This window comes from Mastigoproctus giganteus, chromosome 3, assembly GCF_048544385.1.
Source record: "Mastigoproctus giganteus isolate SK-2022 chromosome 3, ASM4854438v1, whole genome shotgun sequence".
Classification (NCBI taxonomy): domain Eukaryota; kingdom Metazoa; phylum Arthropoda; class Arachnida; order Uropygi; family Thelyphonidae; genus Mastigoproctus; species Mastigoproctus giganteus.
The window spans coordinates 159,141,150-159,161,658 of record NC_143577.1 but is presented as its reverse complement, the minus strand read 5'-3'; the positions used below and the strand labels follow the sequence as shown (position 1 = coordinate 159,161,658).

The window sequence follows — 20,509 nt, the reverse complement described above, 5'->3', positions numbered from 1 at the left end:
AATGGCTATATATGGAATATGCTGTTGTATTTAATGTGATACAGTAAGAATAGAAATGATTTCAGCACAAGATCGTGAATGGTAATGAAATACAGTCATCACTTTTAGCCAGAGAGAGAGAGAGATCTAGCAATGTAAATCTGTAAACCAATTTTTAACAAAGAAATTGTAGTGGAGATAGCTGCACTTTCTCTGGGTAAAAAAAAAAAAGAATTCAAGACCATGTCAGAAAAGTGACATTTAACATGTTTCTTAATTGCAAAGGGCCCCTGCTTTCAACTTAATGAAGTGAAGTTTCAGTTTTCAATGATACAGGGAAATGGGTTATGGTCACCAAGAATTATAATATGAATGCCAGCACACACAAAAATTCTTCTTCTTCATGACATCTTGCATCCACGTGTAGCAAACCTAGTTTTGAGACTTATGTGGAATGTGACAGGAGACATTAGAGCATTTCTTCTTGTAATTTCCATATCTTGAGCTGCTGAAAGGCACTTAAGGAATGATTTCTGTTGGATGCAGAAGTGCAACAGGATGCCGGTAATTAGTTTTTTCATCACCTAAAGAAATTCTTTGAGTGGATTATCCTGCACTGGATAATTGGCTCAAAAATAGTGATGCAGGTCTTAAGGATGACTAATGGATCATATGTGAGTGGCCTTAAATGTGTTTGTATTGAACCTATCTCATATATAATTGTTGCATTGTCTGTATTAGTATTCAAATATTTCAACTTTGTGATTACTGACCTTTAATATTTTTTAATTTAGCATTAGCATTAGTAGAGGCATTTGATGCAAGAAAGCAAGCTTATGCAGCATCAGCCAAAAAATAAATAAAATAAATAAAATAACCACTTCCACTTCACCCCTCTGTTCGTTCGAAATACCTGTCCAGCTGAGCCTTAAACTTATTTAGGCTATCAACTTCCACGACAAGGGATGGAAGTCTGTTCCACCAACCAACCACCCGCTGGCTAAAGGCAAATTTCCTCACGTCTATCCTACATCTGTCTTTCCTCAATTTGAATTTATGCCCTCTCAGGTGATTATTCTGAGCAAGAGGAAGAATTCCATCAGCATTGAGCATGCTCAAACCATTCAAGACTTTATACACCTCTATCAGATCACCTCGCTGGTGCCTAGTCTCCAGACACTAATTTGCAAAACTTTCCGAACTTTCTCTCATTGTTCTCTTCATTACACATTTAGGAATATGACTTAAGTATTAGATAATCATTACTAAACAAAAGATGCATGCATATCATTTATAAATATGATATTGTTAAACAGTGAACAACTTTTTTACTAATTTCAATCACAGTAACAGTGTAGATGATTTTTATTTAAAATGGTTTGTTACACTTTCAAGTCACTTGATGTTTATGTGAATTCATATTGATGTAGTAGTAATCCGTTATTCAGAAAGAACAATTAAACATAATAATTTAAATGCTTTCAGTTTTTGTTTGGCATTGCACATCTATCCATACGTCTAACTTGTCACAGGTGAGGGTTGCATGGTTTTCCTCTCTATTGTTTTTTTTTTTTTTTCTTGGATGAAAAATAGTGTTTTGGCAGAGTGCTCAGTGGAACTCCATTAGAGTTAGGTTTAAATTTGTGCTAAGGCCTTAAAATATTGTGGCTGTAAGCTGCACGTATTCTGTTTGGTTTACCTGTTTTTCTGAATGAAAAAAACTGAGAAAAGGCCAAGCACAGGAAAATAGATAACTCATTAGAAACATTGGAGCAAGTTGTTGGCGTGTTTTATATACTACTGCTGGAGTATGCTACCAAAATTGTAAATCACACGTCTGTTTACCTTTGCTTGTACTTTGCCCATGTTTCTAAAAAGTAGTGTCCATAAACCAATACAAAACTAAAATATCGTGTATATGATGTATGGGTATATGATACAAACCTGAAACCATTTCCAGGTGATAGAGGATACTTTCAAGTTTTTATTCACCAACTGGAAGTGCTGGAGTAGATGGAAAAACTGTAATCATGGTGTAATTTGCCAACCTTCACAGAATTTGTTTATGCCTGCCCCAACTTGCTATGTAAGTGTGTGTGACCCAAACCACAACAGTATGGAGCTCTGCCACATTAGCACAGGCACGTTCATGCATATCTGAACATGGTGTTTCCTAGGTGATTAGAAGAAGAGGACTGATTTTTGTAGTATCACAGTCCCCTGATCTGACTCATTTAGATTTTATTCCCAGGGAATTCATGAAAGACTAGGTGTCTGTTCTGTCTATGCCGGGAACCATGATGAAACTTAAACATTGCATTTGTGAATTAATAGGTTGCGTTGACAGGGATATGTCATCCTGAATTTTGGAGTATAGGCATGATATCTGCAGAGTAACTAAGACACATCAGACACCTCTAATTAAAACTTATAGATATCCTCTGTCATTGCCAGGGCCATTGTTTCAAATCTGTGTCATGTATCCTATTCACAAAATAATATTTTAATTTTGAAAAAAAAATATATATATATATATATATGTAAATTAATTTTTCTAGATGATTGGTCTTTCCAATCCAGCTGTGCTTACAGCCACTTGCATTTCATTAAAGAAATAGTAATATAACTTTTAAAGATAAAAAAAAAAAAAATGTTTGAAAGAACAGCATTGATTCATTGTAACATTTAATTTCAGGAAATACAATACCTTTTTTATTATGATGTATGATACTTTTTTGTTTGATTCTTACATTTTAAAATGTTAGGTTTTTAAAATTGATGAATTATAAAATTAGAACTTTAAAGTTAAGTGTAATCCTGGCTATATATGTAATTATATATTTTTAATTAATCATAACTGTAAGTTGTTAATTCATTTTAAACATATTTTTTAACATGACATAGATACAAGCTGTTCTGTTGGCTTAAGGTTCTAAACCCAGTAGACCAGCAGTTCTCAACATTTTTTTGACTCTCAAACCCCTTTCAACACAATATTTTTATCGCGAACCACTAAGCCCGTGTTTTATGAAATCGTATAATAGTTCTGAATTTTTATTATAAAATATTTCCAGTACTAAGTTTTCATAAGCAATATTCATAATATAAAATTATTATTGAGGTGTACCTATAACAATGGTCTTTGAGAATGAAAAAAAAAATTAGTATGAAAAACATATTCAACACGATATACTATAAGATAGTAAACTAATTATAAGGAATTGTGGGAGATAGTGTTTTTTCTATCTTTGTTTATTATTAGTTAGATACATATTGGCACATTCGCACCCGATCCCCAGTCAGAATTGGACACACCCATCACTTCCTGTTATTGGGAGAAAATCCACTGCAGTGTTCATACTGTCAAAGACAACTTACAGTCAGTCACTTTCCACGTTGAATATCTCACGTGATCTATCTCATTTTATAGGAAATGAAGCAAATATAGACAAACTTTTGACATATTTAAAATGTATTGGCCTGTACAGGAGGATATAATTTAACATCTATAACAATATGTTGCCTCTACATAAACTATGAACAGACACAATTTGGCCACAGTAGCCCTTGTGTCATTAAACCCAATAGCAACAGCAACCCAGTCCCCCCCCCCCCCACCAACATCTTGTTGCGCATGCTCCAAACCACAACTAAATATAAATTTTGAACCGAACTGCATAAATTAATATGTAATGTGTGAATCTGAGCAGCTGCCATTACAGAATTTTTATGCATTACCTGGTGGTTTGCAAACCACCTGTTGGGAACTGCTGCAGTAGATTGTTTTAGTGGCTATTTAATGCATTGCATCCCTTTCACTTAAGTTTTTATGTGATGATTTGATATATTTATTTGTATTTTTTCGTGTAATTTGTGCATTGTGATTTTAAAAGAGAGTATTAAAATTGCAGCAAAACTACTTACCCACAAGAATGTCCTTACTTTGTCTGCCCTAGAAATACAGAAATTGACTAAACTGCCTAATAAAGAAGTGGAAACTCTCATAAATGCTATATCACATGCAGCTGCAAGTGCCCAGTTTATGACTGGTAAGATATTTATTCTTTTCATTTGAAAATATAGTGATTAAGGACATTCATTTAATTTTTTGGTAATGTAATAATAGTCTGCTGTAGTGGAATTATCTCATATAAGGTGTGATCAAAATGTTTGGGAACTGAAAGTTTGATGAATTTTTGAAATAATGAAGCTTGGTTATTCAGATTGATCTTCTTCAAAGTAATCTCCTTAACACTGTTTTAGAAATGCTGATAGTTCCTGAGTCATGTTTGGAATAATGTCCTTAGTCATTCCAAATCTCTGACCCTTACAGGGAACTTTCAGCCTGAGGGGAAAAAAAAAAAAGAGAATCACAGTGAGCTAAGTATCTGGTGAGTATGGTTGGAGGATCATAGTGATGGAGTGCTTCACAAGAAATTCTTGAAATGGAAAGTGCTGCATGTGCAGGGGTATTGTTATGATACGTGACAATTCTCTAAAGTCCACTTTTCTGATCATTTTCTCCAAATAGCGTTGTGCAATTTCTGAAGAACTGCTATGTAATATTCTTGATTCACTGTTTGATCATGCAGGACAAACTCATAATGAGCAATGCCCTGTGAGTCAATAAAGGTGATAATTTATTGACCTTTTCACATTTGATAAAGTGTTTTTTTTTTTTTTTTTGGAGAAGATGGCGTTTTCCATTAAGAGGACTTTTGCTTTTGTTTCCAAATCATAGCCATATATCCACAATTTGTCACCAGTAATGATAGAAAACAGCATAGGTTAGCAGCATGTTAATAAAGATCGTGACATGCAAGAATTTGCTACTCTGTTCATCAGAGAGGATGCAAGAAGCACAAACTTGGCTGAAATGAGTAACATTCCCAAACGTGTTAAACATGGTTCACATGTCCCTTAAGAAATAGTAATTTTACTAGTAACTTTGTGAATCATTAAACATCATCGACCACTCCTGATCAGACCATGAATATGAGCAATTGAATCATTGGTTTTGAAGTCAATGGACAGCTGGAGCGAGCCACTGAAAAGTCTTCTATACATTTAAAAATCTGAGATACTGCCAGGATAGCTGTTTCAAAGCTTACTGGCTTTTCATCAGCTGGCAGGTGGTCTGTATTATTGAATATATGTCAAACTATGAATAATGTATATTGTCTAGGTGAATTAGTATATGAATGTTCAAAAACATATTGTTGTTTTATTTTAACCTCCAGAATTGGGGATTAAAGGCAAAGGAGTGCAGAGGTTATTTCAACATAATACAGTAAGTTCCCGACTTACATAAGCCCACGTTATGTAACTTTGGATTTACGTAAATTTTTTTTCACTAGAATTTTTTTTTTTTTAATATTGTAAAATTTAAAGCAGTAAAAAAAAATAATAATAATAAGCAATCAATAATGACGAACACAACACACACAAATTGCACAAGGTGCCTCCGTAGCCAGGTGGGAAGGAGCAGGAGTGCGTAGCACACACTTCTTGATTAGACCGGGGTTCGAGCCCGTCACCATCAAATACGGAGGATGCGGAAAGGTCAGGGAATAACCACTCCACATTCCTGGAGCAATATGGTCTTAGTTGCTAATGCTCCTAAAAAAAAAAAAAAACCAAATAACAAACAAATTGCACAAGTGAGATACGGAGTAACAAGCTTAAAAATAGGAATGAAGAGAAGATTCTGAAAATTTATTTATGTTTTTTTTATGTGATTGAAGATTTCAGTGAAGGGGACACACATTTCACCATAATAATGTAAAAACCACAGAATTACAGCTATAGGTATTATTGCAAATGCAATAAGATTGAGTTTACTACCCATTTATAATGAATTGCACTAACAGCACAATAAACAGGAAATTGCAAATTGTCTTTATTGTTTCATGGTAATGACCTCCTGAAATGTGCTTAATGTTTGCACGAGGTGATAATAGTGCTTCCGCCTTAACCCTGTGAAGCTCTTTACAGAAAATTTCATTTTGACCGTTATCATAGTGCTGATTAAGAGAATAAGTGACAGCAGTACTGGTAAATCTACCAAGAAAAGGAAAGCTTTTCTTGGTAGATTTCTGATAGATTTGTATCAGAAAATTCAAATAATAAGGATGTATGAAAATAAATAGATATTTATTGTATACCCAGTATAAAATGAAATATAAGTACAATTTCAGTTCAGTAGCTTTCGGAACTCGTGTCCCTTTATCAACTGACAAATTTGAATACATTACAAGCAAAGTGTGGCACGTTACTCATTCGTCATTGTTGTAGCACGGACGTGTGCTGCCTTGCGCCAGTGATCATCCATCAATAAAACGGTTGTCTCCAGGATTGGATGTATACGCATGCCTTTCTGGCGATTTAATGCCTTAGGGTTGTTTATTATGTTTAGTGACTCTAGCCATAGGCGGTGGCGAAAGTGTCGCGCGTGGTCCACTATCTCAAAGTCGCGCTTGGGGTCAAGATCGTGGTTGGTAGCCCAAAAATGTTCTGCAAGCGCGGACTGGTCAGTTTCGGCAAGCCGGATTGCTCTGTCGTGTTCCGTGAGGCGATCCTGGAGACGTCTCGATGTCTCACCTACGTAGCAACTGTTACAGGCCCTACAGGTGATACGGTACACTACATTGCTGCGTAAGACAGGTGTGACAGGGGTCTTCACACTGGAGACAAGTGAACGTAGGTTCCTACCTGGTAATTGCACACATTTGATGTTGTAACTTCTCAGGATCTTCGAGATACGTCCTGACACTCCTGGATAGTACAGAATGTAGGCGGATAATATGCCGACTTGCTTCGGAGGTCTTGGGTTGGAAGTAAGTTCTTGTGCCTGTAACAAGCATCTGTTTAGTACATGGGATGGATAACCGCATCTGGTTAGGTCCGCCTTCACACGGGAGATCTCGTTACGTCTAATTGTGTCGGTGCTGGAATGGCTCCAGGCCCTGGAGAACAGGGTGCGGGCAGTGCTATTGAGATGGCTTGGAGCGTGGCCGGACCCGTAGTTGGTGAATTGACCGCACCACATGGGTTTGCGGTATACTGAGGTCTTTAGATGTGGGCCTACGCGATGCACTAGCACGTCCAGAAATGGGAGCGAACCGTCCACCTCTGATTCTACGGTAAACTTGATGAAATTGGATAGAGAGTTGAGGTATTCTAGTAGTACCGTTTCAGAACCACGTGGTATTATGGTAAAAATATCGTCGACGTATCTACACCACGTTGTAATAGGTGTAGGTGGGTTCTGGTGTATCTGCTTCTCCAGATCTTCCATGGCGATGTTAGCTACTACGGAACTGACAGGGGCACCCATAGCAGTGCCATGTACTTGTTTGTAGAGTGAGTCTTCAAAGGTGAAGATGCTGCTAGAGAGGCATAGGTTGAGGGCGGTACAGATGTCATCAGTGGATAGTGACGTCCTGGATTGGAGGCTTAAGTCGCTCTCAAGGAGCCTTCTGGCGCAGTGCACGGCCTGTTGGACGGGAATCGAGGTGAATAAAGAAACCACGTCAAATGATGCCATGATAGAGTTATCAGGGATTGAAATGTCCTTAATGGTGTTAATGAATTCACTGCTGTTTTTAACGGTGTGAGATGTATTACCTATAAGAGGCGAGAGGAGGCTCGCGATGTGTTTGGACAGTTCATACGTTGGGGCACTGCGTATACATCCAATCCTGGAGACAACCGTTTTATTGATGGATGATCACTGGCGCAAGGCAGCACACGTCCGTGCTACAACAATGACGAATGAGTAACGTGCCACACTTTGCTTGTAATGTATTCAAATTTGTCAGTTGATAAAGGGACACGAGTTCCGAAAGCTACTGAACTGAAATTGTACTTATATTTCATTTTATACTGGGTATACAATAAATATCTATTTGTTAAACTATGGACCCCAGTACTCCAGGCCCATTTGTCACTATGTATGAAAATGTCAAACATTAACAAGTATCGCACGGAATTTAGATTTGTTATTGTCAAAAGTGAACACAATAACAAAGCACAAAGACAGAACACGAGAAGCAGTGAATGAATCGGCACCAGTGAAGTCGACTATAAAAGCGAAGACTACGAAAAACATATCAGTTTTTACAGTACAATAACATACGTTTTTTTCTTCCTTTTATGTTTTCTTTTCTTATGTGCCACTCCGGCTGCTTCACTGCTGTTTCCAGATAAAGTTTTTAATTGCACTAATTAAAAATAAATAACTATTTTTCTTCATTTTTCTGAGGTTATTATGTGGTTTTTGTAATTTTGGCATATCACGGATATACAGGAACTCCCCAACTTATGGAAATTTGACTTTACGTACGTTTTTGATGGCTGGTCAAACTTAAAAAAATCGTGGAAATGTATTCTGCATCCTGTAGGAATAAATGGATGTATTGTAAAAAAATATCGTAATGTGTGAACCCAATAACACTAGTTTTTTTTTTTTTTTTTTTTTTTTAATTCATTCCAAGTCCTTGGAAGTTGAAAATTTCGCTATATTACTAAGCTATTTATCTCTCTAAAAGGTCATTTTTATAATGGAAATTGCACTACACTTTCATCATTATCATATGTTCCGTTATAAGAATCAATTTTGAACTCCTTTGTGATATTTTTCTAAAGCACGTTTCTGGAGGTCACAACCAAAAAACAAAAACAATTTGGACTTTCTGGTTTATTGGACTTTGCTGTTAGTGCATCTAATTATAAACTGGTAGGAAACTTGATCTTATTGCATTTGCGATAATATTGATAACTGCAATTGTGCGGGTTTTTACGCTGTTATGATGAAATGTGTTCCCCTTCACTGAAATATTCAATTATACAAAAAACAAATTTTCAGAAACTTCTCTTCATTCCTATTTACGTATTACAATGATGAAGGGAAAGCATTAGCATTAGTAGAGGCATAACATGCAAGAAAGCAAGCTTATGCAGCATTAGCCAAAAAAAAAATCCCTCCCATTTCATCCCTCCATTCGTTCCAAATGCCTGTCCAGCTCAGCCTAAAATTTATTTAGGCTATTAGCTTCCAGAACAAAAGATGGAAGCCTGTTCCACCAATCAACTACCTGCTGGCTAAAGGAAAATTTCTGCACATCTATTCTACAACTATCTTTCCTCAATTTGAAACTGCGCCCCCCTCAGGTTCTTAGTCTGAGCAAGACAAAGGATCCCATCAGCATTCAGCTTGCTCAACCCACTCTAGGCCTTATACACCTCAATCAGATCACCTCGCAGGTGTCTACTCTCCAGGCACTGCAATTTGCAGAACTTAAGCCTTTCTTGGTAAGAGCACCTCTTTGTTCCCCTCACCAGTCTTGTTGCCCTTCTTTGTACTCGTTCTAGCAACTCTACATCCTTCCTAAAATGAGGCCACCAGACCTGTACACAGTACTCTAGATGTGGCCTGACCATTGCCTTGTATAATGGGATTATCAAATCCCTGTCCCTGCTAGCAAAATTCCTTTATATATCATTGACAAGACTCCATGACCTGCCCTGGCAGCCCATCTGCACTGCTCAGCGAACTTCATATTTGGCTGCACAGTTAACCCCAGGTCTTTTTCACTTCCCACTTCCCTGAGTTTAGTACCACCCAGTTGGTACGTTTCTCTTCAGTTATTGCTACCCGTATGCAGCTGACCAAGTCAGGCTCAAGGCCGATGAAATTAATGCAGATGTAATCATATTACAAGAACCGTATACCCACTCCAAACTAGTCAGAGGGTACCCCCTCAACTACAAACTAATACAAGCAGATGATACTACCCCGTGGGCTGCAATCCTAATTAGAAATCCCGACATCACTGCAACCAAAGTCTCCCACCTGTGCACGGACTGGGCGGCCTGCGCCCAAATTATCACCGCGCTAGGTGCCCTATACATAATCTCGCTATATTGCAGACCTGGTGAAGACATAACCACAGCCACCAGATACCTCCAACATGCTACCAACTTACTAAGAGGGGAAAGAATTGTCATCGGAATGGATGCAAATTGTAGATCACCAGCCTGGCACAGCCATACCCCCGACAGGCAAGGTACTAGGAATGGCCAGAGACTGGAGGAATTTATTACGAGTTCATCTATCGTAGTCCTCAATAAACCAAACCAGCTGCCAACTTTTTGCAACCTCCGTTGGGAGGCTACACTAGATGTCTCTCTTGCCACTCGAAACATAGCAGGAAACATCACAGACTGGATGGTCCAGGATGCCTGGACCACTTCAGACCATAGGGCCCTGACATTCCAACTCAACAGGAACCTAAATCGACAACCGCCAGCAGAAAGAATGCCCCAACGCTATGCATTGCAAACTGCAAACTGGGACCTGTTCCAGAAAACCCTCACAGACAACAAAAACAGAAAGATGCAAGAAATCAACACAGCTGAGAACCCTGATGAACTCCAGAAGACCATCACCGAAATCATAACAGTGGCTGCAAACACCTCAATCAAACGGAGACGGCCCAAACCTGGTGCTGTACCTTGGTGGAACCAAGAACTTCAACAGCTTCGCAAGGACGTCCAGACCAAAAGGACAAACTTCCAAAAGGCAAGAAGAACTTGGCCTGAGCAGGAGGTGGACGCGCTCAGAAATCTGTATAGAGAAGCACGAAATGCTTATACCGCCCTCATAAGGAAAAATAAAAAGGAAACTTGGGAGAGACTAGTAGCAAACTCAGGGAACACTGACCCCTGGGGTGTTGTGTACAAGGTTGTCACAAAAAAGCTCCCCAGAGGTGAAGTGCTTACAACCACTGTCACGCCCCAAGGAGAAGAAACCTGTTCCTGGGAGGCATCAATAAACAATATATTAGATCTCACCTTTCATCCCCACAAAGACCCACAAACGGAGGAGCAGATCCAGACCTGTAGGGAAAATGATAAGTACGGAACAGATAATGCAGAACCGCGATTCACTACGGATGAGCTCATCCTGGCGGCTTCACGTATAGCAGCGAAAAAATGCCCAGGTCCAGACCTCTTGGAGCCGGAAATAATCAAAAAAGTCGTAGAAATAGAACCGGAACTCTTGCTCCAGCTCTTTAACCTATGCCTCACAGTGGGAGCATACCCGCAAGATTGGAAAATGGCCAATGTTAAACTAATAATTAAGAATCCAAACAAACCACCAGAACAGCCATCTTCCTACAGACCGATCACACTACTCACAGTACTAAGTAAACTTTTTGAAAGGCTACTGTTATCCAGAATAAATCACCACTACCAACAGGCAAACCTATCCTCACCAAACCAGTACGGATTCAAACCAGGTCGATCTACAGTAGATGCACTCCAAAGCCTAATTGCCCAAGCACAAGAATCTGAGAAAAAATACGTGCTAGCTATCTCAATTGATTTTGCCGGGGCGTTCGACACCCTATGGTGGCCGAGCGTCCTGGGTCGGCTCCGGGAGGCAGGGGTTCCTGGCAACCTCTTCAATGTGCTTAAAAGCTATCTCACCGACAGAGCAATCAAGATAAAAGCTCCCTACAAAGAAATAGAAAGAAAAATATATAGAGGGTGCCCACAGGGGTCAGTACTTGGACCAACAATGTGGAACCTCCTGATGGACCAGTTTCTAAACAAGGATCTGGAAGGGGTCCGCTCACAAGCCTTCGCGGACAACCTCATCTTAACAATAGAAGCTAATTCCAGGGCACAACTGGAAATACTGGCAAACCGCGCTGTGCAAATTCTCCAAGACTGGGCCACACACCATTTACTACAAATCTCACCGACGAAGACCAATTCCATACTCTTAAAAGGAACACTGAACATCCACAGACCACCCCAAATTAAAATTGGCACTAGAACAATAAGGCTCAGCACAGAGCTCAAATATTTGGGCGTCATCTTGGATACCCGCTTATCCTTCAAACCGCACCTAAACTACGTAAGAAGAAAAATAAGAAACTGCACTGCCTTAATAAACAGAATTGCCCGAAGAGACTGGGGATTGAAACAGAGAACGATGATGTTTTATTATAAAGCAGCCTTCTTACCAATCGCAACATACGCAGCTGGTGCCTGGTACAAAAAGGCCAGCACAGCTGCAAACCTAAGAATACTTGATTCCATACATAGAATCATGCTACTCACTGCTACTCGTGCCTGCAGCACAGTGAGCACACACGCTCTGCAAGTCATCGCAGGAACCCTCCCCTTAGACCTAGAGGTGGTGAGAAGAGGCATCCTCCATGAGCTCGCTAAAGGCAATGCTTGTACACACCTTGACTTCAACGGAGATCCAGGAAATAACCGCATTGCGGAAAAAAGAAGACTCCAGACCCACTTGCTGCAGGCGTGGCAGGCACGATGGGATGTCTCCATTAAAGGTCGGATTACAAATAAATTCTTTCCAAATATACATAGATTCCAACCTAAATTACCAACCTGGTATGCACCTGGTCTGTTTGTGACGTACCTACTCACAGGACATGGTGCCTTAAACGCCAAACTAACAACTCTGGGAATAATTGAAAATCCAAACTGCACTTGTGGCATTCCAGAAACTTGGTCGCATCTAATGTATGACTGCCATCAATACGACGACATCCGCTGCCAGCTGGTGACAAGACTACAACATTCACCCAAGGATCAGGAGCAATTCATTCTGGACGATAAAGGACCATACATGGCATTCACCGAATTTGCACAGAAACTGTTTAACAGACGCCGAGCCACACTAGCCCAACAAGCAAATAACAACACAACTGGAAACTAAATGGGACAAGCCATTCCCACAACAAATTCAATACCTCCAATGAGAATAAAAGGACATGGCCTACAACTCTGCGACTGACTGAACCCTGAATCTGTAAAAGCCCACATGGACCTGAACCATGCAGCTTCACTGCCATCAAGACTCGTTGGGGACCAGAATCGAGCACCTGACTCAATTCCTTTCCAAACCTACCACGGCGGGGCGGAGACTCCTTGTGTCCCCTCGCCGAACCCCCCCCCCTTTCCTCTCTGGTGAGGCATGGGCATGCCTCACTGACCAACTGGGGGCATCTTCTCTATCGCTCCCATATTTCTATCTTTACCCCCCAGTCTTCTGTCTCCCCTCCTACTCTATCTATATACAATGCGAACGCCCCACACACTAAATTTAACAACACTCAAAATAATCTTCGCCCAGTTTCGGCCTATCCATCTATGTAATATCAAACCCCCCAGCGGTGTGTATAGGCATACAACATATGGTGTATGCAGACAAGTGAAATGAGTATATACATGTGCATATACATACATATTATGATTTTTTTTTTTTTTTTTTTTTTAAAGGTCCTAGCCGCCGAAATCTCAGGAAACTAAGCGGCAGGACCTGCCAGAGTAACTAAGTCTACTGGGTTCCTGGTCTGCCTCCACGGGGCGAAGGTGGGGCAACGTTGGGCTCCAACAGGGGCCCAGCGGCTAAATGACCAGATGAACAACGGTACACGACATTACACATGTACAATACCCACACACTTTTAAATCTCTGGCATTCCCAGCAAGCTGGTACACCCACAATGAAAGCAACGCGGAGATGGGGGAAACCCCTGGTGCCGCATGACATCAATATACCTTACACCTTACCCGTATGCAGTACTTATCAAACTCCAGTTGCCACTTCTCCCCCCATTTTCCTAACTTATCTAGAAACAGTTGGAGTAGCTTACTGTCGTTAGTTAAGTTAACGAACTGTCATTACTGTCGTTAACAACTGCAAACTTGAATCATCTGCAAACTTGGACATTAAACCTGATATACCTTCATCAATATCATTGATAAATACGCAAAACAACAATGGGCCCAACACCAAACCGTGGGGAACTCCACTAATAACATTTGTCCACGAAGAGCAGTGTCCATTGATTAACACTCTCTGTTGTCTCCCACTCAACCATCCCTTTATCCATTGTAGCAGCTTCCCCTTGATGCCATACCTCTCCAATTTGTACAGTAGTCTTCCATGTGCAACAGTATCAAAGCTTTCCTGAAATCTAAGTATATGATATCAAAATTATTTTTGGCATTCAGTTCCTTTGTGACCACATTATAATAACCAATCAAATTGGTCAGACAAGACCTCCCTTTAACAAACCCATGCTGTGTCTTAACTATTACTACAGTCTTGTCTAGATGATCCTGCAATGCTTCTTTAACCAGTGATTCCATTATTTTCTCTGGAACACAAGTTAAACTAACAGGTCTGTAGTTACTTGTTTAATCTTTTGAACCTCCTTTGTGAATTGGTGATACATTTGCACACCTCCAGTACATGGGGACCTCCCCTGAGTCCAAGGAAGCTCTCATAATTATGGCTAAGGGTTTGCTTACTTCCTTTAATATAGCTGTATAGTCCTGTCCACCCCAGGTGCATTCCTTATGTTTAAATTCAACAATTTCTCCTCCACTTTGCTCTCAGTTATTACAAAATCACTTAGCTCCCTCTTAGCGTTTGATAAACTTCTGGCACTCCCCTCATTGAATAACTCCTCATGTATGAATGTAGATGTATCAGCTACCTGAGCATGATCATCAATAGTCAACCTATCTAGGTTAAGTGGTCCAATCTGATTCATCCCTTACCTTCTAGAGTTTACACAAGTAAAGAACTCCTTGCTGTTTTTTGTTGCATCCTTTGCCAAAGATTTCTCATAATCTGCCTTTGCCTGTGTAACCTTCTTTGTGACTTTATTATAGACTAGTTTATACCTGCCATAGGCTTCTGTGTCGCCTGATACGTTATATACATCCCATACATTCTTCTTCTCTACCACTAGCCTTATTAAGTCATCTGACATCCATTTAGGCCTAAACCTTGAACAGTATTGCTTAGTTGGAATGAAAAGCCTAGTAGCCTCCAAAATTAAGTCCCTGAAGCTTCCCATTTAGAATTCAATGTTGGTAACATCATCAGTTGATCTCATTGTACAGAATTTAAAAACTCTCTGAGACCTCTGTAGTCACCGTTACGAAAGCAAAAGCCCTTCCCTTTAGCCTTGATGGTAGTTGCATCTTTAAATAATTCCCACATCAATACATTGTGATCACTGTCACCCAGTTGTTCCTTTATCTGCAGATTCTTAATGCATGAAGAATCGCTACTGATAATCAGATCAAGAGTATTACTCACTCTGGTTGACTCTTGAACATGTTGCTGTACAAAACAGTCATCCAATAAATCTACAAAATTCTTGCTAGTGTGTGAGTGACCAATCCACAAGTTCCAGTCAATATCTGGAAAGTTAAAATCTCCCATTATAAGACATTCTGATTTCCTGGTCCACCTATTTCTCTGCACAATTACTCATTATACTCATCATTTCATTAGGCCTATAACACACACCTACTCTCATTTTTCTTTCCCAGTGCTTATTTCACATCAAACAGACTCAACACTGCATTGTCCACCAGCATCAATTGGATGCACTTCCTTAGATTTTGTTTCTTAACTAACAGCATAACCCCCTCCTCCCTTCCTACCCTGTCAATCCTTCCTATACACATTGTACTTCCCAAATTCCAACTCTGCACTGCCTATATCTGTGTGACACCGCGTCTCTGATATCCCAACAATATTTGCCTTTGATGTCTTGACTAGCACTTCAAACTCATCAAATTTATTAGCTATACTCCTAGCATTGGTGTACATGCAAGTATAGCATTAGCATTAGCAGAGGCATTTGATGCAAGAAAGCAAGCTTATGCAGCATCAGCCAAAAAAATAAAAAATAAATAAAAAAATAATAATAAATAAATAAAAAAATAAAAAATAATAATAATAAAAAAAAGAAACCACTTCCACTTCACCCCTCTGTTCGTTCAAAATACCTGTCCAGCTGAGCCTTAAACTTATTTAGGCTATCAACTTCCACGACAAGGGATGGAAGTCTGTTCCACCAACCAACCACCCGCTGGCTAAAGGCAAATTTCCGCACGTCTATCCTACATCTGTCTTTCCTCAATTTGAATTTATGCCCTCTCAGGTGATTATTCTGAGCGAGAGGAAGAATCCCATCAGCATTGAGCATGCTCAAACCATTCAAGGCTTTATACACCTCTATCAGATCACCATGCTGGTGCCTAGTCTCAAGACACTGTAATTTGCAAAACTTAACCCTTTCTTCGTAAGAGCACCCCTTTGTTCCATTCACTAATCTTGTTGCCCTTCTCTGTACTCGTTCCAGCAGCTCTACATCCTTCTTGAAATGAGGCCTCCAGACCTGTATACAGTACTCTAGGTGTGGCCTGACCATTGCCTTATACAAGGGAATAATCACCTCCTTATCCTTGCTAGAAAAATTCCTATATATCATTGACAATACACCATGAGCTACTCTTGCAGCCCATCTGCACTGCTCAGAGAACTTCATATCTGCCTGCACAACCACCCCCAGGTCCCTTTCATTCTCTACCACTGTCAGTGTAGTACCACAGAGTTGATACGTTGCAATGGGGTTGCTGTTTCCCATGTGTAGTACTTTACATTTGTCAATGTTAAACTTCATTTGCCACCTCTCAGCCCATCTGCTCAACCTTTCCAGATCCTGTTGCAGCAGCATAGTGTCAGTAGTGTCCTTGACAACCCTGCCTACCTTTGTATCGTCTGCAAACTTTGACATTAAGCTTGATATACCATCATCAATATCATTTATGAATACAGAAAACAATAATGGACGCAACACTGAGCCCTGAGGGACTCCACTAATAACATTAGTCCACGATGAGCAGTGTCCATTGATTACCACTCTCTGTCTTCTCCCTCTCAGCCACCCCTTTATCCACAGCAGAAATTTGCCTCCAATGTCACACTGCTCCAATTTGTGCAGCAGTCTTCCATGTGCAACGGTATCAAAAGCCTTTCTAAGATCCAAGTATATAATTTCAAAGTTATTCCCTGCATCCAGCTCCTTTGTGACTGCATCATAGTATCCAATCAAATTCGTCAGGCAAGACTTCCCCTTAACAAAACCATGCTGTGTCCGAGCTATAACTGAAGTCTTGTCTAAATGATCCTGCAGTGCTTCTTTAACTAGTGCCTCCATTAATTTTCCTGGAACAGAAGTTAAACTCATAGGTCTATAATTACTTGTGTCAGCCTTTGATCCTCCTTTGTGAATTGGGGTCACATTTGCACATCTCCAGTCTGTGGGTACCTCCCCTGAGTCCAAGGAAGCTCTCATAATTATGGCTAAGGGTTTGCTTACTTCCTCTGCTGCCTCCTTTAATATAACTGGATAGATCCCATCCACCCCTGGTGCCTTTCTTGTGTTTATCTTCAACAATTTCTCCTCCACTTTACTCTCAGTTATTACAAGATTCTCTAGCTTACTGCTAGAGTTGAATACACCTCTGGCTTTCCCCTCGCTAAATAACTCCTCATGTGTGAATGTCGATGCAAAATATTCATTTAGTTTGTTAGCTACCTGAGCAGGATCATCAACAGTTGACCCATCGATATCAAGTGGTCCAATCTTATTCATCCCCTTCCTTCTAGAGTTTACATAAGTAAAGAACTCTTTGCTGTTTTTCTTTGCATCCCTTGCCAAAGATTTCTCGTAATCTGTCTTCGCCTTCCTAACCTCCTTTGTAACTTGGTTACAGATCAACTTGTATCTATGATAGGCTTCTGTGTCATGTGTTAATTTGTATGTATCCCATGCATGTTTCTTCTCTGCCATATGCCTCATCAGTTCATCTGACATCCATTTAGGCCTAAACCTTGAACAATATTTCTTGGTTGGTATGTAAAGCCTAGTAGCTTCCAAGATAAGTTCTTTGAATGCTTCCAATTTTGCATTTGCTGTTGGTAACATCATCAGTTGGTCCCACTGTATAGAATTTAAATACTGTCTCAGTCCATCGTAGTCGCCTTTACGAAAGCAATAACCCTTCCCTTTACCCCTAATGGTAGTTACCTCTTTGAGTAAATCCCACTTCAGCACACTGTGATCAATGCCACCTAGTGGTTCATTTATCTGCAGATTCTTAATGCATGAAGAATCACTGCTGATAATCAAATCTAGAGTATTCCTCCCTCTAGTTGCCTCCCGAACATGCTGATGTAGAAAAAAATCATCCAATAAATCCACAAAAGCCTTGATAGTGTGTGAGTGACCAGCCCCCAAATTCCAGTCAATATCTGGGAAATTAAAATCTCCCATTATAAGACTCTCTGATTTACTGGCCCACTCTATTTCCCTGTACAGTTTCTTATTATACTCATCAGAGTCATTAGGCCTATAGCACACCCCTACTCTCAATTTTGATCTCCCAATGCTTATGTCACACCAAACTGACTCGACACTGCACTGTCCAGCGATGTCCACTGGCTTCACTTCCTTGGATTTTATGTATTTCTTAACTAATAGCATAACCCCTCCTCCCTTCCTATCCAGTCTATCCTTTCTTTAGACGTTGTACTCCCCAAATTCCAGTTCTGCATTCCTTATATCTGTGTGACACCACGTCTCTGATATCCCAACAATATCTGCCTTTGATGTTTTGAGCAATAACTCAAATTCATCAAATTTATTTACCGAACTCCTAGCATTGGTGTACACGCAAGTATACATGCACCTATTTCTATTCTTAGCTACCCTAACACAACCCATGTGTTTACTTGTACCGCAATGACTCCCAGCAGTCTCTGAAATATCCTGCATCTTGTTTTTCAGGCTTCTGCTCATTCCAATAGAAGCAGTGCAAGAATCTCTTTCACCTCTGCCAGTGGCTACTGTTAATCTATTTGTCTTTTTCTCCCCCCAAGCTAGCAGTTTTCCGACCCTCCTAACACTGCCTCGATAGCATCAGCAAATATCCTTGCACCCTTTCTATTTAAGTGTATCCCATCCCTGTAGAAGCAATCTCTCCTGTTAACAAGTACAGTCCAGGCTGAAAAAAATTCTACCCCTTGATCCTTCCACAATCTTTCCAGGGCCGAATTGATCGACAAGGCTCTCATCATATACTCCCTCCTATCGTGTCTGGGCAGAATTATACATGCACCTGTTCCTGCTCCTAGCCACCCTAACACAGCCCATGTATTTACTTGTTCCACTATGACTCCCAGCAGTCCTGGAAATCTCCATTACCTTGCTTTCCAGTCTGCTGCCCATTCTAATAGAAGCAGTGCAAGAATCACTTTTGCCTCTGCATGCTGCCACTGTTAACCTTTTAGTCTGTGTATCCCCCATGCTAGCAGTTTTCCGTCCCAATCTTGATTGATTCAGCAAATATTCTTGCACCCTTTCTATTTAAGTGTATTCCATCCCTGTAGAAGCAGTCTCTCCTGTCAACAAGCACAGATCAGGCTGGAAAAAAAGTGACCAACGAAAAGTGCAAGTGGTGGTAATGCCAGGAAACGAAAAAAAATTGATTTAGAAATGAAGATGAAAATGATTTTTGAAGTACGAAGCAGGACAAAATTTGTGAACTATTCCATGGGAATTAGGTCTCGCTGCTTCAGCGAATACTATTTTTTAGGGCAGTGCACTTTTAAAAGAACATGCCAAAGGATCAATGCACTTAACACCAATAGTGATCACAAAACAGCGTTCAGGTGCTATATTGAAGATTTTGTTATTATTTTTTTTTTTCCTGTAAACCCCAAACACAAGAGGTATTATAACCTATAGTACTTAGTACCATGCTTGGGTTGGAACAGCTATTAATAATATGGATAGAAAATCAGATTCAGAAATTAGTGCCCCTGAGTTTAATGACCATTCAAACAAAAGCAACAAGTATTTATAAGGATATTAAGGATAAGTACGGCGAACCCCAACCCAAGTTCATGGCAAGCAACGAGTGGTTTAATTAGGTCCAAGCATTGTGCTGGTTTCCACAATGTTAAAGTATGTGGTGAAGTCGCCAGTGCCGATTCTGCAGCTTGTGTTGGAAAAAATTATTGATGAAGGCAGCTATTCAATGCAGCAAATTTTTAACGTTGATGAGACTGCTCTGTATTGGAAAAAAATGCCAGATCGAACATACATTACCAAAGAGAAAAAGACAATGCCAGGTTTCAAGGCATCAAAAGATGGGGTCACACTCTTGCTTGGAGCTAATGCAGCGGGAGATTACAGATTAAAACCACTGTTTGTGTACCATTCTGGAAATCCTCGTGCATAAGGGCATCAATAAAGCCACTCTACCCGTGCATTTCCGACGAGCCAGACAGCATGGATAACAATATCTCTCTTTGAGGATTCGTTAAATGCTGCTTCATTCCCAAGGTTGAAAAAGATTGTAAAGACAATGACGTTCCTTTCAAGATTTTGCTTCTATTAGATAATGCTCTTGGGCATCCTACGCATCTAGATGATTTCAATTCGAACATGAGAGCCATATTTCTACCGCCCAACATGACTTCACTCATCCAACCTATGGATCAGGGTGTTATTTCAAATTTAAAAGCATACTATTTACGCACAGCATTTGCTCACGCATTGCCTGCAGTAGATGATGAGAAAAATTTTACGTTAAGAGACTTTTGGAAATCTTA

The 20,509-nt window shown here is 40.0% G+C and overlaps 1 protein-coding gene across 1 annotated transcript in view; it reads left to right on the top strand.

The window, feature by feature from the left end:
• spn-B (X-ray repair cross complementing protein spindle B) overlaps window positions 1–20,509 on the top strand; it is a 141,648-nt gene that overhangs the window by 22,787 nt on the left and 98,352 nt on the right. Inside the window, exon 2 of the mRNA XM_090370135.1 lies at window positions 3,891–4,028. Coding sequence (XP_090226261.1) covers window positions 3,891–4,028 — 138 coding nt within the window. The remainder of the gene's footprint in view (window positions 1–3,890; window positions 4,029–20,509) is intronic.